The following is a 24,814-nucleotide window of genomic DNA, read 5'->3' as shown; positions in this document are numbered from 1 at the left end:
TGGCACTATATTTAAGTGCACAAGTGTACAAGCCTGCATATGTTAAAATATTTAACTGAGACATGAATTGCAAAAGCAAACTCATGAACATGTAACTACTAAATGCTTTAAAAATGCATTTCACTGAGACTTTAAAATTCTGTTTTATTAACATGACGTTATGCCAATTACTGCAATAATAACTTAAAATAAAACTCTGGGGTTTGGTTTAGGGGGGTTTTAGGCATTGTATTTGGAGTATTTTGTTTTTAAGCTAGTGCTGCATTTATTCCCATTGACATTAGATGTGATCCCACTGAAAGGCCTGATCCTGCTACTCTGCAAACTATTGAAACCCATGACATTTGTCTGTTTGTGAGGAAGCCTGACCAGCACATTGAGGCAGAGCTTGCAGCCATTCCTCCTTTAGCAGTACGATGTTCACTGAAGGATGTTGTTCCCAAAAATGAAGTAAGTACAAACTGCTTGAAGTATTTCAGGAACTTCTTCATAAGATTTCTGTTAAAGAATGTAAATATGGAATTTAAAGTTATCTTATTCCAGTATAAACATAAGGAAACTCAAGAGTACAGAGTGTATTTATTTTAAGTTAAATTCTCTTGTAGAAAGATGTGTTGCATTGCTTTCATTGGAAAAGAAATAAAAGCTTATAGCACTCTGTCTTAAAAAGCCTGTGAGACTACAAATGCATATTTGGGGCGTAAATCTCACTGCTCATACTTTAGACATGTTCTTTTGTGAAGTTTAAAAAGTAATTGCAAAATTTATTCTCTTCTGTGTCTGATAACTATGTAAGTAGTACTTTCAGAAGTCATCCAAACAAAGAATAAATGGCTTCTTTAAAAAATTTAAGATAATCTCTTCAGGGATTGTACTTGTTACTTAAAAAATTTTGCCACTATTGTAATGGCAATAAATAACACTTTATTCTCTTTCAGTGTAACCACAAATAAAGTACTGTCAACCTTTGTTCCATTACCAAAAAACAGCATATATATTGCAGTATTATTTCCTTCAGTATTCACTTTTTATTAGCCTTTCTTTATTCTTGCCACATTCACATGGAAATGAACTAAGTCCAGTACAGCTGTGCATTTCTGACAGTATTAATTGTTGGTCAGTTTTGAGGAGTTTTTACCAGTCTGATGTTGACTGAAATAACTTTAAATAGGAAAGTTGTGGAACAATTTTCCCAAGTGCAGATAAAATGCCTTCCTTATATGTACTTTCAGTTTTTTCTGTGCCTAAAAGGTACAGATTTGCAGTATCAATTGAGAAATGCATTAACTTGATCCCAGAGAAACAAATTCAGACACGGTTCTTCAAGGTAGATAAAGTGTTACACAGGATACTGTGGAGAGTAGCCGTGTGTAAATTGATCAAATCAGGTTATGCATTTGTGTAAAGACACAAAAAGACAAACTTATATTTCTGCTCTCTCATTTCATGGGGAAGTCATGAAATGAAAGTAAGGTAAGATGATTCTGGTTAATGTATCAAAACAGTCTGAGGGGATTTTCAGAAGAAACGTGGTAGAAACTGCAATCCTTTGACCTGACTCCGTTTTATACAGTTTAATACACATACTAATCCATAAAATGAAAGAATTCCATTCAGTGCTGTCCTTGCTATGGACTAGACAAGTTTGACCATGTTCAGTTTTTAATCTGTTCAGATGCATCTGTGCTTCCTTCCTTGCGTTTTCTTTATCTTTTAATTATTTTGTTTGTGTTTTTTGTTTTAACTTTCTCTGACATCCTCAGTAACTTTTTCTTTCTATTACAGGATGAAGGTTGGGGAGAGGAGGCAAAGACAAAATTTTTAGAAATGGTAAATAATAAAGTTGTTTCAATGATGGTGTTTAGAGAAGAGGATGGTGTTCTCATTGTGGATCTGAGAAAACCTCCACTTAATGAAGTAAGCAGTAATACACCACTGTCTCTCAAGGATGCGTTGGTTTTCTTAGATTTGGCAAGGTATGTGTCTTCCTTTGGGTCCTGCTCCTTTATGCCGTAACTGATAACAGAGTAATGCTTAACCAAGTGAAGTTTACTAAGCTGGTTACTTTTGCAGTGTTCCATATATTAATGTGTGATGTACTAACCTTCAGCAGCATCTGCTGATTTCCTTTTTTCACCTTCACTGATGTGCACCATGCTATACTCATTTGCACTAGTCAGGCTTCATTTAGATAGGGCATTTTATTTTAGAAAATGGCAAAATATATATTCTGTACAAACTTTAAATAATAGGGGAGGCTCTCTAAGTAAGAAGCCCTTGATGTCTATCACAGACAGAAAACCACATAGAAGTGAGCCCTGGATCTGTTTGATTTGGCTGGTGGGCAGTGGGAGAAGCATTACAGATAATTGACTGCACCACCTGCAAGAGGGAGAGTTTAAGCTATGTGTATAAGTATGAATCAAGTAGTTTTTATAAGATCATTTTTTGGTTATTAATGGGAAATTTGACATTTGAATATAAAAGGGTTCGTTTGTGGTTCATTTTGACTGACTTTATTCAAAATTTCATTTTGTTTACCTTAGGTTTAAATTACAGCTTCCCAGCCAGTTGGAAGACTGCACTGTCTTGCAGTACAGTCCACCAAATATTCCACAGGAAGGAGAAGAGGTCTTTGTTGTGGTTTGTCACATTAATAGTCCAAGTGATTTCTATCTTCGCTTGGTAAGTTTAGAAATAAACTTCAGATTAAACTATGAATAAACATTTTAATGTTATTTGTAGCCCACACTAAATAAGCTACAACTTCTGTTATGTTCTGTCACTTGTTACCGGTGGTTGGATTCCTAGAATTAGTAGGTGAGATTAATTCCAGCAGTCATTGATTCAGCCTAGTTAAAATTCAGGAATTCTTAAAATCCCGGAAAGGTTTTGTCAGTTCTGTAACATGACTCATTCCCTTGTGGGTGTGCAGTATTTTACTGGTTAGAATTGATTGAGCAGGGCACTATTCAATAATTGTTAGGCTCTTTAATTCACTTTATGTATTCACGACCACTTTAATTTTGGAGGGAAGACTGGAAAGTACAGTACTATGAAAAGAATTATCCCTTAAAAGAGTAAAAATGCCATTAAAAAGAACATCTGCTGTGTATGTGTGGTTTGTTGTTTTTATTGCAGAGAGAGAGTGTGGAATCTTTAGCTCTTCCAGAGAAAATTCAGGAGATATATAAACAAGAGAATGGTAAAAACTTTGAAATTTTCTGCCCAGTTGAAGGCCAAGCATGCATTGCAAAGCAGGAGGATGGGAATTGGTGCAGAGCACAGATTATAGGTGAAGTATTGATTCTTTTACTCTAATGCTAGGTTGCAAAATCAGATGTTCTGGTAGGTCAGAGTCACATGCTGAATATGAGCAGTAACAGCTAGCCAGTATTTTTACTGGGAATTATGGTGCTACCAGGTAGCTTCATAAAGTCAATAGTACTAATTCATATTCTTTTGCTATTAATAGGCTGGTTTATACACCTCTTCGTCTAAACAGAGATGCAACATATTCCATTCTCTTCTAATAGAATTTCTCTGAAATTCTATTACGTAATTATTTTAAGTAGCATTTCTCTTGCTGTTACAGTGTGAGCCCCAGCTTTGGCTATTCCAGCCAGCCTGTGAGTGTATCTGGAGTTGGTTCATAATTCTCCATTGTAATTCCAAAGGGAGTGGGGGGCTGTGGTTGTGCTGAGTCTGTGTTAGCTGTGTGAGGGCAGTGTATGTCTGCTTACATGTTTACTTGGCATGTATTCAATGTGCCAGTGTCTCACTAAGGGGGCCAAAATGCCAGGGCTCTCATTTCAGGGACCTGAAAAAGCTGGCTCCTAAAGAATACTCATTTTGGTTGGGGTATAAAAATTTTTTAAAAATTATACTAGGTGGTCATATGGTGTGAATGTGGGGTCTGCTCTGAAATTCTGGTGCTTTAACCTGTATCAGATACTAATTTTTTGTTAAAATATCTTGGGCTGTTTTCCTTGGAGGGCTGCCAAGTTGTCGGGAAGTTCTGGTAAAATACGTTGACTACGGCAACATTGCTAACCTAAGTCATAAAGACATACGCAGAGTGAAACAGGAGTTCCTGAGCTTTCCAGAAAAGGTAAGTGCCTGGATTAAACTCTCAGAATTAACAGTATCTCAGTGAATGAGAGGGGAAAGACAGAATTGTTCACCTTCTTATTTAATACATTAAATAAATAATATGTTAAGGAACTTGTTTTGGGTGCATATTGAAAACTCTTAAATTTTTCTGTATCTTTCAGGTGTAAATGAAATCTAATGTTGCTCTGCAGTGTACATACTGCAGAGGAGGTGTATATACATGTGTATTTAATTCACTTAAATTTATTTCCGTAATAAGCCAAATGGATTTTTGCATTCTTTTTAAATGATAATCTCATAATAAGTGGGGGGTTTTATATATATTTTTGTTTGCATCTAAAATTTGGCGTTTTTCTAACTTGAGGAATGGTTGGTTGGAGTATCTCCCTTTTGAGGAGGAGGAAAACTGACTGGGAAAGAAAATGGCAAAGTATTTCTGTCAAATAAAAAAAATGCCATAAATAGATATTATTTTTTTCTTTGGTATTCATTTGATAGTTTTGGTTACCAATCACAATTATGCTGAACTTTGAAATTTCATATGTTGGTGGGGGCTTTTCTTAACTCCTTGAAGGTACCAGTAGGCTTTTTTTATCGCTTCTGTGCAATAATCTTTACTGATTTCTGCACCAGTTCTGTGTCTTACCATAAAGGGAGAAAAAGATTTAGGCTCTCTGTATTTCAGCAAGGTCTCTGAATGTGAGGTTCATGCTCAGCTACTGGGAAAGGAGGGATCATTTTGAACTAAGTCATATTGTGGTAATATGGAACCAGAAGCCAAGGTTGTGCTGTCTTGGACGAGTGCAAAGCGAAGCCTGTGATTGAGTCATAATGAGATGATCTTCATCTGTATGTGATGTTGATTGCATAATCTTGGGTTATTCTTCAGGCTATCAGGTGTAGGCTGGCTTGCATTGAGCCATTCAAAGGGGCAAATGAGTGGAACAGAGAAGCCAAGGAAAGATTTGAAGAAATGACTGAAGATAAGCTTATGTTGTGTTCAGTTATTGGTAAGTTATCAGGAGTGTATTAATTTCTATTTATATATTGTTGTCTCAAATGTAGAAACAATCACTTTGATATTTAAAATAGTATTTGTTTGAAATGCTTGTGTTTGTACCTGCTAGAGATAGCCTGGAGTGAGAATATCTAAATTCTCTCCTCTGATTGGAGGAGGCATAACAGATAAAACTTGCAACAAAAGTTCTGTTCGTGTCTTGTCTTACAGACCACACCAGTGTTACATGATATAAATATTCTGATTATTCAGGTGGGCTTGTTTCCAAAAGTACTAGCTGTCCATGGTGTTTCCTGACTTTATGGTATCTGGGAGTGTGATTGCTGCTGCTCTAAAATATTGCCAAAAAAGAAAAATAATTTCAGATAACACATATATGCCTTAGTAGGGTTTTTCTCAATACCATACATTGTTCATGTGTAGCTGCTCACTTTTCAGCCCTTGTGGAATGATGATTTGGAACCCATTTGATAAATGGAATCGTGTAGCAGTTGGAGTTTACAAAAGTGTTTTGTGATTATTGGTGTATTTTAAGTTAATTTTATGGATATTTGCAAAGCTAAGCATCTGCATATTGTTGATGTTCAGAATCAATTATTTTGTACATCAAATGTAATTTTGGAGAATCTTTTGGCACTGTTTGTCATTGCTCTAAAACCAGAGTGTTCACACTGTCATTGATTGGCACTAATTATGTTGATATTATTCATTCACAGAAATTGTAGATAATAACATCTTATCTGTTGAACTCTTCAATGCCTCTGCCAATAATGGGAAAAAATTAAGTATTAACTGCCAGCTAGTTGAGGAAGACTTAGCATCCTACATACCTGGGTAAATACATTGTGCATTTCTTTTAAAGTATCTGGAAATAAAGAATTTGTGTATTGAAACTGCTGGTGTTGGTGTGTCACCTCCAGTGGCTGGAATTTACCACATCTGCAATAAATTGATTTTAAGATCACATCCATCAGCTGGTGTAATTTAGAGTGTAACTGCAGTTCAATAGTTAAATTCTCAAAGTAAATCATAACTAATGTATTGAAGTTGTACCTGTGAAAAAAATTGAAACCAAATGTTTGCCTTGTACTTGTAGTGTCCCTAAGTGCCAGATCTTCCCAAAGTGTTCACTGTTAAGGTTCCCATTCCCATGTAATAAGAAAAAGAATTTGTGTCTTAAACCTGTGCATACAGTGAGTCGCCCCTTTGGGAGGTGTGTTACCAGAAAACACTTGGGTAACCAGCTATGGCAGCAACAGAAGGGTTGGGAACACAGCAGAGTTGGGAAGTATAATAGATAATCCATGGGCTATATAATTCATGAAAATCTGTAGTTACTCTTCAATTAATCATTTTTGAATACTGATGGAAATATATCATTAAATGGGAAGTTTTAATTCCAAAAGGAAATTCCTGAATGTGCTTTTTTTAGGAGGAAGCATGTAAGTGGATTTTTACTCCTAGCTCAGAAGCGTTACTAAATCTTAGTAACACTCTAATACTATCATAGTCACAATTTTTAGTAAGATTTTTGTAAGTTACGCAACCTAAACAGCTGAGTTGTTTTTCCCCTGTCACAAAAATATTTTGTTGCGTCCCATCTGAACTTAGATGCCTGCTTCCAGCCTTCAGTCCAGGGGGTATATTCCTTTAGTATAAGTTGTTGTGTAACACTGATCCCTTGAATAAGGTGGATTTTATGATCCCTTGCTCGCTCCCCCTTCTTTAGTTGGACTGGGGAGAAAATAAAAGAAATTCAAAAACTCATGGGTCAAAATAAAGACAGAGAAATCACTCACCAAATACTGTTGCAGGCAAAACAGACTTGATTTGACTTAGTTTTTACTAATTAGCATAAACACTGAATTACTAATTTGGGCATTGGTACAAAGAAGACAAAGATTTATACCTACCCTCCCCCTTTCCCAGGGTCAAGTTTATTCCAAGCAGCTCTCATTCCTCTCCTGCCCTTGAGTTACACTCAATCCATTCTCCATTCCAGGGAGGCAGTGAGTAGTGCAGGAGCTGGGGTCAGGGCACAGCAGTTTATCCGTGTGGCCCCTTCCTTCTTTTTTTCTGTGCTGTAGAATGGACCCCCCACAAGCCTTTGTCCCTTATTTTGTGGGACAAGAGGCCCACTCCAGTTCTTCTGTTCTTATGATCTTGGTGTTTCCTGGGCTATCTCTTCTCTTGCATGAATGTGCAAGGATACCTTCTGAAGGAGAATAAAAATGTTGCTATTATTAGTGTTTAGAAGTAGCACTTCTGAATGTTTTTGTCTAAGCTACAGCTCACTTTTTGCATGTTGGATAATTCCTGTTATTTTGTTATTGAGCCTTTTTCACTTCATTTAAAATCTGTTTAAACTTTCTATTCTAACTATTTTGTGCTCTTTACAGGTACACTGAAAGAACTGAAGTAAAGCCTAATGAAATATGGGATGATCCTCTAGAAGAAATTTCTAAAACCTCAGAAGCTTTTATTCCTACAGACACGGAATCTGTGGATGAAGGAGATTTCAGATCACTTTGTAACAAGGAGTTACATGGGAGGATTAGTCATGTTGTGTCTCCTAGTAAAATTTTTGTACAATTGCTGGCGTCAGAAGGTATACTGAAAAGGTATTGAAATTCAAAGAACTTCTCTTTAATTAAAAGTGTCCTTATGACAAAGTGGTGAAGTATAGTTAGAACAAACTCTCATCAGAGTTGCATTTGATACTGTGTACTTCTTGAAGGCTGCTGACTTACTTGCCTTTGTTGAGGAATATAGGAGGAGAAGAGAGGTTGGCACTATATTGTGGCTTATTAAATAGTTCTGATTCCAAATTAAGCATACGATCTCACTTGTATTTCAAATCAGTTTTATTGTAGTAAGTATTGGAGCCTGATGAATGCAACAGTGTCCAAAAAGATTAAATCTTCCTGTTCTTTCTTCTCTCCTTCCCATTCCCTCATTAGAAATCTGGTTAAATAAAACCTGTATTCCAAGTCTTAGAATTTACTATTAGTGGTAGTAGCAGGGTTTTTTTTATTCAAAGTGTTTCCAGTACCCTGTTAGGAAGTTTGAACACAATTTCTAGACACGGTGTATATCAGCCTGCCTTTGGTAGATATTTAGGTAGCGTTTAGGTAGTCATGCCTGCTCTTTGGAAATAGTTAGAAGAGTGTGTCAAGGTTTAGTGCAAGTTGCTTATGTATTCATTTATCTTTTAATCTTCTTGGCTGTGACTGCCTGGAATTCCATTTATTGTAGTCATGACATTGAGGACCACACTCTCAAACTGTCAAGATAAAACAGTGTAGTTTTCAAATAGTGCCATACAAAGCACTCAGGATTGCTCAGATTAATTCCAGTGTCTAAGTTAACATGATAGGTTTACAGACTTCTAATCAACATGCATGTGTTTTGTAACTCCCATTTCATGTATTTCTTACATGTCATGAAAAAAACTGCAGCACTGTGCATCTGTTAAAACAGTACAGCTTCATTGTATGCTGGTTGAACACTGGCTGAATAAGCCTTTTATTTACTGCATTACATTTTATCTCTGGAAAAACGGGTTTTTTTGAATGTCAGATTACAGGAGGAGATGGCTTCCATCTACAAAGAATCCCAGCCACAGTCTGTGACGTGGGAGAGGGAAATGCACTGTGCTGTTTACGTACACGATGTGGGACAGTGGCAGAGAGGTCAGATAAGCAGAATTGTCTCTGAAACAAGTGCAGAGGTAAAGCTCTTATTGTAACAGGGTTCATACTTTTATTTCTAAACTTGAAAGTGTTCACTGATTAAAATAAGATTAAATCTTTGTTTATTTCTTCTGTATTCATATTTTCTCACAGCCTTTTGCTTTTGTTGAGAGTTTTAAGTAATGCTGTACATTGCTGCAAAAAAAAGTCATTGCTTTGACTGTCTTGTCAAAGCTCAGATGCCTTTAGCAGGGAATCTGGTAGTGCAGGAAGGCTCATGAGGTTGACTTTCTCTTTGGAACTGCCTTTTGAAACACAGCATCCCAAGCTATAGTCTAACAATTCATTTTAGATTCCAGCAGGTGTGTGAAACTGGGGTCACAGTAATTCAAACTTAATGATCCTTGTTAAAAGAGGGAGCCTGTTGAACCAAGTGCACCACCACAGGATCACATGTAGTCAGGCAGCTGCATGAACCCTAAACTGATGCTGATCCACTGTGCCATGTAGCTATAACATTTTCCACAGTAACCTCACACAGCACTGGTTGAAACGTGTTCTGTTGTACCAATTTGAAAATAATGAGCCCCAGAAAAAAGCATTTTGTCATTGGATACTTATGTGTCTCTAAAGTAAGAATGGCTTTTTGATCATGCAGGTAATCCAGCACTGGATTGCTATTATTTTCTTTTCATCCATCATCAGATTGTGCCCAGGGGTCTTTTTAGTAGGAAGCAGGGATGGGACTTTGTGTACTTCAGTTTGCATCATCTGCTTTCTGAGGCCAAGAGCCTTCAAACAGCTCTTTAATCCTATCAGAATAAAAAGCAAATGGTGGAAGAGAGCTATTTCAGTGTTTCTTGGTTTACCAAATGTCAATAAAGTTGTTTAACCCTCCTTGAGCACATTGTATGGTTTGTCCCTTTGCTTTGCTGTGGTAGTTGCTTGAGTTGTGGTGAAGTATTTCAGTGCAAAAGGCATTTGTTAAATCTCAGTAACGTTTGAAATTTTTTAACCTCCTCATGGATGCTTTGAATTATCATTTCTTACAGATAACAGTAAGAGAGGTTTTTTTTTTTTCTGTTTTGTGGTTGCTTTCCTGTAACAGGTACTACTTTATGATTCTGGAGCTGAAAAAACAGTGGAAGTCAGCTGTCTAAGAAAACTTGAGGAAAACATGAAGGCCATCAGAATGTTAGCAATGGAATGTTCACTGACAGAAATAAGGTAGCCTTTCCCTTATACTGAGTGGCAGCATTAGAAACTAACAATGGCATACCTTTGTTAGCACTGATTGTGTAAGATTTGGATGTGGTTTGTTTTTTGAATAAAGAAATGGGGTGCTGGCTGTGATTTATTTAATAAAGGTGTGGAGTTTTTTTTCTAAGGGTTATACTATATAGTGGTAAAGCAGAAACTGTGCTGTAGAAATAAGCAATGTTTCTGAGTTGAGTTACAAAATAGTGAACAGATTTATTTTATTGAGTACTTTCTTTTCTTGGCTTAGAATTTGAGATTAATTGGATCTCCTGAAACTCTACAGAAGGCCTCTTTTCTAGACTGTTTTGACAGATGTCATAACTTCTAGAACTCACGATCCTCCTCATTTTGAAATTCTGGGCTTGTATTTTTTAATTTTTCTGGTTGTAGAGATCCAGAAGTTAATGATTTCATGTTACTCTTGCCTGTAGTAGAGATTTTTTTTTTTTTCTGTAACAGTTTGGGCAGTGTAGAAAAACGCCAAGTTTTTGGTAGAGGGAAGAGTTGGTGGTTATACTCAGGAGATGCCAACTCCTTTTGTACCTAGAGGTTATCATTTGTTCTGTGTTAGACCCACAGGTGGAAGCACACAGTGGACAGCAACAGTGTGTGAATGCTTGTCCTATTACCTAACTGGAGCACAAGTGAAGATAGTCATACAGGTTTGTAATCAAAACCAGTGATATTTATAAAAATCTTGTCAGGCTGTCTGCTAATTTGGGATTTTTTTTCTGAATATTTTACCTTTCAAAAAGTTGTGAATAAATCTTGTGTAACTCTTTGCTCTAGGGGAAAAGGTGCTTTCTTCTTTCTGCTTTACTCTTGTTATTCACTGAAGCATTAAAGCAGTTGGCTACCCAGTGTGGAGAGAACTTCATCTTTGATATATTTGGTTACTGAAGAATAGTAGATGTATCTTTGGGATCATTGGATGCTGACAGCCTTTTTGGACAGATAAGCAAGCTGCTCAGGTTTTTTATGAGAATTATTTCAGCAGCTAATTTATTAGTCTTCAAGCCTCAGAGACTGGAAGAATTAATCCAGTGGTGTATGAATATCATTAGTAATTTACCTCTTCCATGGTTTAAAAAAAAGATTAAAAATGTGCCTGTAGTTTAGAGGAAATGCATATTTGTAGTATATTGTCCAGCACTCTCATTTTTTCCAGGAAAATGTTGTGGGTTGTGCATTGCCTGTGAAAATTCTTTGCAAAGACGAAACAGGAAAAATGACTGATACTTCTGAATACCTTATTGAACAGGGTTTGGCTCTTAGAAACAGAAGGTTTGGATACTTTTCTTTTATATTTTCTCAGACTCTGATGTTCATATTTGACCAAACTAATAAGTAATTTCTTTTTATTTTGATTGTATTCTACTGTTCTAGCAACAAAACTCCATCTTCAGTGAACTTACTTATAATGTTATATAATGAGTATAATGTTATTTATTGTATCCATGGCACATTTCAGTTTCTAAGTTTGTAGATGAGATGCTTGACTGTATTTTGAGATACCTTTGCCACCTCTCTGTGTTACTTGTATTATTTTATAGATTTGCACTTTTGAAGTTCTCTGTCAATTAATGTATTGATATTTGATTGACTCTTCTAGAACTGGTAAAGCCAATGGCGCTTGTTTAGTCTCCAAGGAGCATCTTGAAGTACATTTTGAGCAGGAGAACACACAGCTGGATGGCTGTAATTCCAAAATTGCATATGAAAGAAACAGGACTGTTCCAGAGGAAACCACCACTATTTCAGAGAGCGAACAAAAATCACTCAAAATACACGAGCCACTGCCTCATCCAGAAATGGATGAAGTATATAAATCTCCCATTGTTCCTGAAGCAAAAGTTTTCCAGGCTGTAGTGAGTTGTATTGGAGGTGATGGAACTATTTATATAATACCAAAATCATTTGGTGAGTTTAAATAGAAGAAAATGCATTTATGACTCTGAGTTCCCTTGGGTATCAGAATGTATACTAGAACACTATCTGGTACATGCTCACTGGTCTGGAATATTCCCCTTGGGAGGTGATGTCCTTTGGTGTGAGGGGCAGGGATTCTCTCTGTCCTTAAATTAGCTTTCCTGTCCTCCCACTCTCCCAGAAATCCAAAAACCCAAAGCACTTGGATAGGCAGGTTACTTGCCTTTCTTCTCTAGGTTGTAATGGGTAAAGCAGCAAGTGCTTTATTTTGTAATGTTGACTGATAAAGTAAATGTAGTAATTTACTTCAAACTGATGCAGATACAGTCATAAAGATTATTAGAAGTTAGCTTGGTTCTTAGATACTGCTGTATTTTTTCCTTCAGTTTAAGTTCAGTGCTGTTTCTTCAGGCTCATTATTTGCATTGTGATACATTCTATATCTCACAATGTTTCGTGTTTGTGTTGCTTGAAAGAGGTTCATTTTCTTCTGAGTGATGCAGTTCCATGTTAGTATATTGTGCTTTAGAGAAATATTTACATATGAGAACATTATTTCTGTCTTTTTTGCTCCACAAGTGCATTTAACTACTAGATTATGTAACTGTTTTTATTCCTAAAACTTTGAAATTCAAAGTACAGTAACCCCACTTGCACAGGACTGTGTGTTCTTCCTGCAGTTCTTGCTGTAGGCTGTACACATAGCAGGAGAGGTTCTTCTGGGCACCTCTTCTGTGTTGTTTCATGGTGTCCTACCCCTGAAACAGTGGTTTGGGATTTGTTGTCTTGTTCATGCTTTGTTTTGCTCTGATATAGTGCTGCCTAGGTGTCACTTACAAAATTTATAGACTCTTCTACAAGTTCTTCTGATATTAGAATTCAGAATTTCTGATGGCTTCAGAATGGGAAATGCAGTCTACTGTTAGTAACTCTTCTGCATATACTAGATATTGAACATACATATTGTATCAGTGTTGGAAAATATATTTTAAAGCTGCACATGTTTGTTTATACCTGTCATCTGCATCTGATGGGGTTTAGTGATGGAAATATTTGCATGAACATTAGAGGCTATTCTTAATTTTTTTTTATTTCGTCTCCTCTCTCAAGAAACTGCACTAAACAAATTGATGGCTGAAATACAAAATACCTTCAAAGGCCTTGGTCTCCTGATACCCTACTGCTGGAAGAAGGGAGAAGCCTGTGTTGTAAGAGGATCAGATACTATGTGGTATCGAGCTAAAATTGTAGAAGTCAGCGGTAGTACTCTGCAGGTAAGTTTGGTTGGATGGGGTAAGGGGGGAAGGGTGTGTGTATGTCTGCATATGTGTGTTTGAAAAAGGCATATATCGAATCCTCTAAAATAAATAATGGATTTAACATTTTTTTCATTCAGCTGACCTGTGCAGTTGTTCATTCTGCTTAAAGGTGTGGATTACTGTCCTCATTTTTACATTTATTTTAAAGATAATTTTTACCTATTTCAGTTGTCACAATTTTTCCTGTAGTTTCCCTAGTAATGATTATTTTCTTAAGTAAAAAGCTGCTCTTGATTTCCTGTAAGTAAACCCTTCTAGTTTTTTTATTTTTTACTGTTCTTACATTATGTGGAATGCTTTGAAAACAATTAGGTTTAGAGTCCCACACCTGCCCTAATCCCCACCCAAAAAGTATTGGCTGTCTGTTTTGAATTCTTTCTGCTGCACAGGTATAGAGCCTTCTTCTCATTAGCAGTTCATCTTACCTAAGCTCTTGAGTCTGCTCATGATTTTTGAATGAAGATTTGAAAAATCTGTCCTAGTTCACAAAGTTTTTCCCTTTCAATTTTAAGCTGATGTTGGTTTTTCCACAAAAGGTAGGAATTCTTGCAAGAGAACTTTATAAACTGAATTTCTAATCTGCCACACCACTTTTTTTAATCCTTCCTTGCCTTTTCACTTTGTCACATCACCTACTTACCATCAAACCTTTTTTTTTTCCTCTGTTAAAGTAATGCTGTAAATGAACACATTCCTTTACTAAACTTAAGTATTTCAGGAAATGTTTGCGTTTCCTCTAGGTACAGTACATAGATCGTGGTTACATAGAGAGCATTCCTCAGTGTCACCTGTATCCAACTACGTTCTACACTGGCATTCCTCCATTTTGCATCCCATGCCAGCTCTACAAGACGCTGCCGGTGAGTAGCGGCACATGCGTGTGTTGGTGGATGGTTACTCAAATCAATACCCTGCCTAGTCAGAAAGGCTGAGAGTAGTGCTGGTGTCTTCTCTTGCCTGCAAGGATTCAGAGAAGAGATCGTGAGGATTGTTTCAGCAGGTCCTTGTCAGGGCCCAGCAGGTTTGCTTTAGGAGGGGACCATGCTTGAAGGGTAGATGTCAGTGGAGTCAAACCTTTGTGAGACGGGACACTGCAGGCTTGGCAGGGGATACTCTGAAATAATTCATTTTGCAATAGCAGCAACAAAAAGTAAGTCCTGGATTTCTTAATGCAGAATGGCCAGACCATCTGAAATTGTCAAGTCCTGCAAAACTGTGTTTCTAACATTCTGATCTTGGCTGTGTAGGAAGCAATCTAAACTAATACAGCTGAATTGTTTTAAGGGTTTTTGTCAGTAAGTAATTGGTGTGTAAATAACATGATCACATACTGTCACACCTTGCATACTCTGAATGGTGCACTTAGTAAAAGTGGAATACTGAGGTCACCAGCTTACTTTTATTGCTGGAAATAGTTAAAGTGATAGAGTAAGGAAGGCTGCAGGGGTGGTGGGGCAGGGACAGGCAGCAGGCCTGCCGGGGAAAGGTAGCATGCCCAGGTAGGAAAGCTCCTGCAGCAGGTGCTGAGAGGGCTGTGCAGCACCAGGGAGGCTGAGGAGGGGTTGGAGAGCTGATTGCAAGTGCAGTCTGCAGTGGACCCACAGCCAAAGAGCCAGAAACCCTCCCAGCAGCATGTGTGGAAGAGAGAAGGGGCAATAATGCAGAAGAATGGAAGCTTGCAATGGCAAGGGCCTGCAAGAAGAAGAGGTTTCCCCAGAGTGTGAGGTGCTCCTGCAGCACTGCTTCCTCTCTCTGTGGGCTGATGAGGACAGAGCCCTCACATCAGGAGAGGCCAGGGCTGAGGAGGGCAGCACCCTCTGCTCCCCGTGTAACCCCCAGGGCAGCTGACAAAAGGCAGGGGGAGATGGGAGACAGGAGTAGCTGCTCCCTCCAGAGAGGTTCAGAGGAGCCCACGTCCTGACCCACCACTCTCTAGAGAGGGGTGGTGCTCCTGCCTGTTTGTACTGGGGACATCACTGAGAGGCTGCAAGGCCCTGTACAGTCCCCTCCCTGTTACCCAGTGCCAGGAGTTAGTTATCTGCTCCTGCTGGCACCAGTGATACCCCTCAGACTGCTCCTGGTGCTATCTGCAGGGGTTATCTGTAGATCCCAAGAGTATGTGTAAGGATCTGTGGCCTGCGAGTAGTTTTTTCATCAGTCCTGTCTGGCAGAGAGAAGGGGTTTGAAAGGTTTACTCCAGTGTGGTGAGTTAAGAAATCATTACAGGACTGTTGCCGTGGCCAGTGGTGGTTGGGCTGCTCGGATGATGGCACTCACTTTGAGGAGGCTCCTCTGGTGGGGTGCTGTGGGGCCCATGTCCCAGAGAAGAAGAGCCTCTTTGGTCTGTAGGCATGCCAAGCCTGGAGCAGGATCACAGGTCAGGAGAGCACCTGAAGAGCAGCGCCTGTGGGAGCAAGTCCAGGGAAGGGCGGTGGAGATAGAGGGCTGGAGCACCTCTCCTATGACAGGCTGAGAGAGTTGGGGCTGTTTGTCCTGGAGGAGGCTCCAGGGAGATCTTCAGCACCTTCCAGTACTTAAAGGGGGCTGCAGGAGAGCAGGGGAGGGACTCATTACAAGGTCATGGAGTGATAGGACAAGGGGGAATATCTTCAAACTTAGAGGACAGGTTTAGATTTGGTACTAGGAAGAAAATCTTAACTACAAGGAGAGTGAGACATAGGAACAGGCTGCCTAGGGATGTTGTTGGTGCCCCATCCCTAAAGTGTTCAAGGCCAGGTTGGAGGGGCCTTGGAGCAATGTGGTATAGTGGAAGGTGCCCCTGCCCACAGCAGAGGGTTCAAATTCAATCTTCAAGGTCCTTTCCAACCCACACCAGCCTATGATTCTGTGAAAGACAGGCTTGTAAGTGTACAGGTTGGACAGCAAACAGATACAGCAGAGAATAAGAGTATTTAAGTTTTGTTGAGTGTCATCTTCATTTCTGTAATTCTTTGGATTATGCTTCAGACAATTTTGCACACGTACATTATTGCATACATAGTATTGGTTAGATTTGGCAAGCAGTATCTCTTTCTAAGCCATTTCAGGATCTGAAAATTGTGGGTTGCATTGTCACTTGAATTATAATGCATCAAATTGCAGGTAATATTTAAATGATTGTAGACAAATCAAACTAATGTGTCTTCTAGTCAGATTTCTTTTTTAATGGTATTTGTGTATTTCCGTGTACCCTAAGAATAGGAAGACTATTATTTATTAGCATCTTTATGTGTTGGTTTCTTGCTTTTCTCCAAATAGATTGGAAATTTTTGGCAGCAGGAGGCAGTAGAATACCTTCAAGAACTCCTCAAAAATGAAGAAGTTGAAATTCATGTTAAGGTAGCCTAATTTATTAATAGATGTGGAATTAAGCAAAAATTTTGTTGTCTTTTTCCTTTTAACTGGCATTGGGAATGGTACATGAGGGAATATAGCAGTAACTGTACTTCTTAGACAAAAGAAAAACCACAACTAAACTTATCCTGTGACTTTACCTTTATTATAGTTTTTAGGCCTTAAATATCTCCATTAGGGCTAGTAGTGTTTTTTCACCACGTTGAGTTGTCATTCTGACAAGTAACCTACCTATTGGCAGCATAAATTGTTATAAATTCTATTCTAAGTGATAAAGTTTTAACATAATTTATTAAAATTATAAGGAAGCACATCATCTGTATTGTCTGAAAACAAGCCATTTCAGACAGCTTAGTGATAAATTGTGAAGGGGAAGGGTTTGAGCAAACATGGGATAATATTTCAGTGTTAGGATGAGCAATTGGTGCTTCCATATTGGAAAGAGAGATATTCCCCTTTGTGTTACAACTGATGTTAATAGGCATCTTGGTCTTGTGTCTTTGAGTATTATGCTTATCAGCAGAGAGGTTTGAATTTCTTGGTCACTATATCTAACACTTCAGTCCCAGTATTACTGTTTCAGTCCTGTTTTGTCCTGTGTAAATAGGAGTTACCAGACAACCCATGGGGCAAGTTGTCCATCAGCCTGTATTTTGGGGGGATGTCACTTTCATCCTTCATGGCATACCAGAGGTACTGTGTTGCTGAAGATTGCCAGGACATACAAAAGCTGGTGAGACGTGTGTGTGTGTCCCTTCTGCTGTTGCTGTTCTAACTTTAGAAAGATTATTCAGTTGCTTGTTGTGACCTAGGAGGATTTGTTACTTTAATATTTGTGTGTGGTTTTGTGCTGTAAGCAGCAGTAGGACTGAGCACACAGATCTGCAGCACAACATGGGGAGCTACAATGTGCTGAATTAGACTCTGTGGAATAAAAAATTTCCAAGAGTTTGTTCATGGACTCTGTAATGAAAAGAGATTATTGCACTTCTGTTTAATGTCCAGCTAGTGTTCCTCTAGAACACTAGGAATAGGGTAATACTCTTATCACTTGAAGGCATTAGTTATTCATAAAAATATATCTAAGGATGGAGTAAATTAAATCAAGTATTTCATCATAAACCCAGTGATTTATTGGGGAGTTACCTAGGTTCTTTATTCCAATAGTCTGGGACACTTACCTGATGATCTTTAGGGGAGGATTGAAGTTTCCACCTAACTTAATTGTCTTAACACAAAAAACCCGTGCAATAAGTAATTTCTCTGTATTTTTCGTTTTTTTTTTCCTTGAAATCTGAGGATCAGGTTTATTTAAATTGCTAAGACTTTGTTACTGCATTTTTCTCTTAATTTTGTTTGTCTGCCAATGTACTTTTCTTTCCAACAAATATCTTTGCTTCAGAAAATAATTTTCCAGTACAGAGTCTGCTGCTGTCACTGCTGGTGCAGAGCTCGAGTTGTCTGCCACTGGGCTCGTGATGCAGTTAGAAAAATCCTTCAGTGTGTATTAGAGCTGAGTAACCATGGAAAACCTCTTTGTAAATCAATCTCTTGTTGCATTTTCATAAAGTCAGCACGACACACAGCTTCGGCAAACTAAATATGGATCTGGAAATGAGATTTGTACCTTTAACACAAAAATTAAATTTGGAAAACAAAAGTAAAGCTGTGTAAGAAGGTTGCAGGTAGAAGCATTCAGAAAGCCTGAAGTGCTTTCCTCAAGGAATAATTGCATTAAGCAGATCCATTCCAGGAATAAGTGACTCAGAACAATTTGTAAGAAAACAGACAACAGAAGTGTTCAGTTGCAAACCAGAAAAGAAGCAAGGTGTCCAGAACTTGAGCTGAATCTCAGGAACAGCAGAAGTGGGAAGCAAGCAGCTCTGAACACATTCAGACATAATCAGCTCTGGTTTTAGCTGTAGAGACTCAGCAGCCATGCTCACAGGACAGCTAAAGTGCATTATTTTTACATAAGGCATAACCATTATCTATTATTTCATTCTATAGCTTTGTAACTTTATTTCACAGCTTCAAATCTGTGATTTGGAATAAGTTAAGCTGATAAGGACTTCATTCTATGTTGTGAGCCTTGCAGCTGCTAACAGTGGCTTATGCCGAGCTCAGTGCACCATTGCTGCAGGGTCTCTGTCTTAGAGATGAGCTTGCCTTGCACTGCACTGATGAGCTTAGGAGCTGGTCTTTATTACCATAGGACAGTCCTAGCTTAGGCACTAGCCTGAGAATCCTGGTAGGGCAGTAGGATGTTGGAGAATGCATCAGAACCTCCAGGCATGCTGACCTTTACAGCAGTGACTCTTACTCCAGGTGTCTGTGTCCAAGTGTAGTCAGGTGGCTCCTGACTCACAGTGCTCCTGATAGTTTTGCAGAAATCTGGCATTCAGTTTGTGTATCTGTTATTTAGTTAGACATCCTTTCTTTACTTGTAGGAGTATGTACTTTAAATGGAAAAAAAATCTTTTTTTCCTAGCTAAGTTTGAGGAACATAATGATTTTTTGTACTGAATCCTCTATCAGATCCTGCAAGGGAAACAAAGGGTCATAATTCATTGTTTCATTTTCCAGTTACATATGTTGCTTTTACTTTTTTCTCGGGGCATAATGAAAAGTGTTCCTCAAGTAAATGTGTAAAAATGTATTTTGGAGAAATTGTACATTTCGTTACTCATCGTGTTTTAAGCAAGAGATAATACAAGTTCTTTTCATGACCAATGTTGTAGCTGAGCTGTGTGCCGTATTCTTCTGAAAGTATAATTTAATGCACCAGGGTTTATTTTGTGGTGAACCAAATGCAGCAATGACATGTAGAATTCAAATACATAGTTGTAAAAAATACACTGGACAATGCCATGCTGCTGAGAAAAATCTTTATCTGTACATTGCAGTGTCAGTTTTTTTCATCAAGGACACACTGCTTACTGTTACTATATACCTTCTTAGGTAACTCCTTTGAGCCCAAAGTTATACCTAAGTTAGTTTTTATTGTGTTATTCAGTATGATGCTCAGCTGAAGTCTGTCTTGGTCTAGGGGGTATTTGAAGGAGACCTTTCGCCTTCGTACCTGCTGCAGCCACTGCCTGTTCCAGGAGAAACCTTTCCTGTCACAGTTACCCACTTGGTGTCCCCCAAGGAGGTCAGTGTGTCTGGTCAACATCTCTCATGCTGCACTCCCACTGAGCTGGTGAAAAGGAGAGCACAGATGGCAATCTTAGAGCATTAGAGGCTGCAAAATGGTCCTGAGCTATTGGTGCAGGGGGTTGTGTGGGGCAGCTCTCTGGATGAACACTTATTTGAATAAACCTCATAGGTGGGGGCAGTGAAATACTAATCATTTCTCTAGGAAAATGAATTGAAAGAATTACACTACTGCAGTCTGGTAGTTAGCTTTTTAATAAGAAAATAGGTTGCTGGAATGTAATGTGGCAGAACAATAGTGAATTTTGTGTAAGCCCACACAACTTCCAAAAAATAGTAACATCAGAGCCTTATCTTTAAATAGGTTTATATTTGTCTTGATTCTTCTGAGAACCTGACAAAGTGCTCTGCCACAGAGAGATCTGCCAGCTGTGACTCAGAGAGCCTTAGTAAAGCCCTGAAGTGGTGCAATAAAATTGTAAAGACACTTCCTCATCTAACAAACTTCAAAAAAGGTACGTTCTGTTTATTTTCTTGGTTGTTTTGTTTGGATATTCAGAAAGCCTGAGTTTCCTTTTGTATTTCTATGTATTTTAAATAAAAGTTTTGGAGAGTAAGGAGTAAAATCACACTGTAATTACATGATACACTGTAATATGTTTTTACTTTTCATTACATTGAGGCTTTTGTGTCATTCTCTTCCACTGGAAAATGATGGGCAGAACTCAGACTCCCAGTGCCTGTTAGAGTTACAAACTCACTTCAGATCCCATTTGGCAGTAATAAAACTTTACTCTAAAGGCACCTGTCACTGAACTGTGACAGTTTTATTAAATATTCAAAAGACAAAAGTTAAGTACAGAAAATCATGTTATCAATGTTTAGAAGTTGTGTGAGCCCTAAGGAGCACCACTTTAATGTCCACAGCTGTTGGGCCTAAACTAACACAAGTATGGCTGTCTAAAACCTGATGAAGAAAGCAGTTCTCGCTCATACTTGATTCTGCCAACTCATAAAACTCTGGGTGAGGTTTTAGGCATTATCTGCCTCCTGTCTTCCAGACATGTCTGTTCACTTGGAGATCAATCGATTTACTGACTGGACTGTGCAGATGAGTCCCAGTTGAAAAGCTGGAACATTAAACTGTTTGGACCACTATCTTTTAACCAAGCAATTTGGTGTTATTTCTCACCATTGCCACGTGAGGCAGAGAAACTTGACTTAAATTGCATAGTACTGCTTGGATTGAAGTTCAGAGAGAATTGGAGGATGCATGGAACAAAATTGTAGCACAGTTTCGATGAGGAAGAGGAGACTTAATCTTGGTCACAAAGTAAAGTGGATTTTCAGGATCATTTTGTACTGCACTGAGTACTGTGGAGTGTTCTGTGATGGTTTTGTTTTTTTCCTTTCTTTTACAGAACTGCCTTGCCTTGCAGAGTATGTGGATGGTTTATGGTATAGAGCAAAGCTCCTCTCTATTACACAGCTTGTGCCTGTTCAGATTCTGGTTCAGTTTGTTGACTATGGTACTTACTTAGTTGCCCCAACAAGCAGGTAAATAAGAAATAACTGCATGTAAAATGTCTGTGTGTATGTATGTATGTATGCACTTAAATCATAAAATATGTACTTACAAATAAATATGTGTATGTTACATTCATTATTAATTTTTCTAGAACTATGTATATATTTTTTACCATCATTTACTGTTGTATTACAGTTAGAAAGTGTTTTGGCTGGTTTAATAATTTCTGCCTGTGGGGTGTGGGGTTTGTGCACCTGTTTGTGTTTCAGATTGTTCTGAGAAGCCCATTGTTAGAGTATCAGATTTCTCCATTATCTCCACTTACTTAACCTGTGAGCGGGCTCAGGTTAATCTGCTTCTGCCCTTGAGAACCTTACTCAAAACAAGGGCTGAGCCCTCCAGGGTACAGACAAATCCCAATCCTGTGTGACTGTTGTCTACACAGAAGACAGCTGGGGAGTAAACTAAGGGATAAGGGAGTGTCTGAGTAGGACACACCCTGCTCTGCCTGTGTGGAACATGGATGTTCAAATCCCTGTTCTGTGCAGTTCTGAAATGCTCTGGACTGCTCCTGTGCTGACACAGATGTCAGCTGAGTGTCTCAAACATCCCAGGTTTTTAGGGTTCCATAAGCCTGTCTGAATTTCTCATACATATACATTTATATATATACACACACATATGTACTGCTTAATCACAGTGACTTGCTCTCAAGCTTCTTGTGGAATGTACACTTCCTTGCTGAAGATGATGCAGAAATGGGGATTTGAACAGAATTTGTGCTTTACAGTCTGTTGGAGTCTAGGGAGACAGTCTCTTCTGTTTCAGTGCTGCATTTCTCTGCTTCCCCTTTCCTTTGCTTCTTTAGAAAGATAAAGAATGGGGAGATTACAATGTAAACCCCAGGTAGCTATTTCCTGTAGTAGTGTGTCTAGTGCACATTCAGGTGTGAAGCATGTGGACCACAAAGGTTTGTGGAGCTGCATTGTGATGATTCACACTTGGATTCCTGTGCTGCAGTCTGTGTTTGGCTCTTGGGAGTCCTCCCTGAGCAGAGTACTAAGGAGGGATCTCTGATGCTGGGCTGCTTTCTGACAGCTCCTGTGCCAGGTCCTTCAGAGGGCCTGAGGAGTTGTTGGGTCTGACGTTGGCATGTTTCTGTAGAGCAGGCACTCCAGTCCTGGTTCCCATACCAGGAAGGTGCTGTGTGACCCACTCAGCCATCCTGATGTCCTTACTGGCCAGTGGATTGCCGTGGGCAAACACTTCTCATTTTGTCATTTTGCTTTCAGATTGCGTCACATACCTTGTCACCTGCTGAAGTACCCAGTTCAAGCAGTGCGAGTTCTGTTGGCTGGATTTAGACCTGCTTCAGATGACAAAAACGTGGAAAGAATTCCTTATTCCCCAGAATGGAGCCTGAAAGCATTGTGGGCCATGGTGGACTGTGTGGAAGGAAAACGTCTCTCTGCTTCCATACTTGTAAGAAATGTTTTGGGTTTTTTTTTTTCTTTCCCTGGTTCTTACTGAGCCTAAAATTCTTACTAGCACTCTAATTTCTAAGTCTTTGTTTTACTCTGAATCCTCATAGTTTTAAATTGAAAACCATTTACCATGAAGGAGAGCTAAGAGAAAATGGTGTAATGTTCTTAATTCTGCAGTCACAAAGTTTCTGAGCATTCCTATTATTTTAAAACCAGAGGTATTCTTTTTATATTCACAGTTCCATTTAGACAGTAAGTGTAGCCAGTTAAATCATTCAGTATCAGCTTGAGATTTAAATCTGTAATTCTCAACACTGTAAACTTTCAGACTGTTTCACCAGAGCTTACAATTTCTTTGTATGGAGATGACAAAAATCTGGTTCATCTGAAGCTGATAGAAATGGGTCTTGCAGAGTTGGATCAGTGACATGTAAGTACAGTGAACATGAACTACAAATTCATGCCACTGGGGAAGGGATGATTGCAGAAGTTCTAAGCAAAGTATAAACTGCCAGTAATGTGGACAACTAAAGTTTATTTGAGAAAAAAATCCCTTCTGTCCACACATCCATTCTATTAGTAAAGTATTTAACATAAAACAAAAAGTTGTTAAAAATTAACGCCTTCACATACCATTACTGAAACCTACAGTTTTAAGAACTTACAGGCACTGAAACAAATAAGCCTGGTGTGGTATAACATAAAGAGCTTCTGCTGCCAGTAACTGAGAAAGGCAGTTTGCAGATGTGGCAGTGTACTCTGCCCAAACAATCAAAACTAATCTTTATTTTCTGCTTTTAATCTGTGTCAGGTGCTGGTGGTTCTCAGTGGTTGCTCAGGCAAACATCCATGATAACATGCTGGTGTCCATATGTCTAGCCAAACATGGAACATTTTTAATGAGGAGCTTTATACTATGTGTATAAAGCTCCTCATTAAAAATTTCCTTCCCATTTAATAAGCACTCTTCTAGCAGATGTGAACAGGTGATGTTCCTAACACTTTCTAATATTGGAATAGTGAAACTAAATATCCACATCTCAGTCTTTTCTGGCCTTGGAGCCTTAAGTATTGTCCTGTGATACCCTTCTCATAGGCATAGATGGAACTAATGCATAGGGGTGAAGAATTAGCTCAACAGCTGATGCTGGGACACTTTTTCTAGTATCTTGTTAAAGTACTTGGAGTAAAGATGAAGTTTTATTATTGGGACATAACTCTTGTTTGTGTTTCAGGTTTATTTGGTGACAGACATCTCCACCCAGCACCAGATAGGGAGCAAACAGCTGGGGCTGCATTACTGTCTTTGTTCTGGAACACGTTTGCATTGTTGCTGGTTTCTGTTTTCACTTTCAGGTGTTGTTACACCTTTTCCACTTCAGAGTTTGGGAATAAACAGTTTGATCAGCATGCACCTGAAAGCTTATTTTCCTTTACTGCTGCAGTATGTGAGGTTTCTTTGGGTGTCTCTTCATTGTACTAAATCCTTTACGTGTGAAGATCAGCCCCTCCCAGTCTTTCCAATGAAAACACTTACGTGATGACTCCATAGCCTCTCCAAGCAGCAGTTCCAGGGCTCAGTCACCCCTCCCAGTACAGCAGCCTCTTGCTGGTCAGAGGGAACCTGCTGTGCTTCAGTCTGTGCTTATACACACAGAGCCTTGCACACATCTCTTCCTTCAAGCTCCCATGAAAGCAAGGGTCCAAAGCTGACCTCTGTGCCCAGGCACAATGGGACAGGCAGTGGAAGGATCCTCTCACACTTCAGTACATATTCTGGTACTAGCCAGACACGTCCTAGGTGCTGTTGCAAATACCCCAAAGAGCTCATGCTCATTTTCAAAATGTTTTCATTTAAAGACCAAAACCCCACTGTTTATCACCCATCTTGAAAGTGACTCAGCCCTGAATTATGTAACAGCTGCTGTTGGAGCAGTTTGACCCAAAAGGCTAAGGCCTGT

At 38.8% G+C, this 24,814-nt stretch overlaps 1 protein-coding gene across 1 annotated transcript in view; it reads left to right on the top strand.

Annotated features, from left to right (window-relative positions):
- Positions 1 to 24,222, top strand: part of RNF17 (ring finger protein 17) — a 39,947-nt gene extending 15,725 nt beyond the window's left edge. Inside the window, exons 15-37 of the mRNA XM_031066071.1 lie at positions 285 to 450; positions 1,786 to 1,976; positions 2,547 to 2,685; positions 3,142 to 3,295; positions 3,996 to 4,111; positions 5,003 to 5,123; positions 5,848 to 5,965; positions 7,531 to 7,752; positions 8,711 to 8,861; positions 9,932 to 10,050; positions 10,655 to 10,745; positions 11,252 to 11,367; positions 11,696 to 12,003; positions 13,123 to 13,286; positions 14,072 to 14,191; positions 16,590 to 16,670; positions 17,293 to 17,418; positions 19,735 to 19,839; positions 20,206 to 20,356; positions 21,263 to 21,398; positions 22,662 to 22,851; positions 23,182 to 23,283; positions 24,089 to 24,222. Coding sequence (XP_030921931.1) covers positions 285 to 450; positions 1,786 to 1,976; positions 2,547 to 2,685; positions 3,142 to 3,295; positions 3,996 to 4,111; positions 5,003 to 5,123; positions 5,848 to 5,965; positions 7,531 to 7,752; positions 8,711 to 8,861; positions 9,932 to 10,050; positions 10,655 to 10,745; positions 11,252 to 11,367; positions 11,696 to 12,003; positions 13,123 to 13,286; positions 14,072 to 14,191; positions 16,590 to 16,670; positions 17,293 to 17,418; positions 19,735 to 19,839; positions 20,206 to 20,356; positions 21,263 to 21,398; positions 22,662 to 22,851; positions 23,182 to 23,280 — 3,184 coding nt within the window. The 3' untranslated portion in view covers positions 23,281 to 23,283; positions 24,089 to 24,222. The remainder of the gene's footprint in view (positions 1 to 284; positions 451 to 1,785; positions 1,977 to 2,546; positions 2,686 to 3,141; positions 3,296 to 3,995; positions 4,112 to 5,002; positions 5,124 to 5,847; positions 5,966 to 7,530; positions 7,753 to 8,710; positions 8,862 to 9,931; positions 10,051 to 10,654; positions 10,746 to 11,251; positions 11,368 to 11,695; positions 12,004 to 13,122; positions 13,287 to 14,071; positions 14,192 to 16,589; positions 16,671 to 17,292; positions 17,419 to 19,734; positions 19,840 to 20,205; positions 20,357 to 21,262; positions 21,399 to 22,661; positions 22,852 to 23,181; positions 23,284 to 24,088) is intronic.
- The last annotated feature ends 592 nt before the right edge of the window (positions 24,223 to 24,814 follow it).

Source organism: Geospiza fortis, unplaced genomic scaffold, assembly GCF_000277835.1.
Source record: "Geospiza fortis unplaced genomic scaffold, GeoFor_1.0 scaffold16, whole genome shotgun sequence".
Taxonomy (NCBI): Eukaryota; Metazoa; Chordata; class Aves; order Passeriformes; family Thraupidae; genus Geospiza; species Geospiza fortis.
This window is presented reverse-complemented; position numbering and strand designations above follow the sequence as displayed.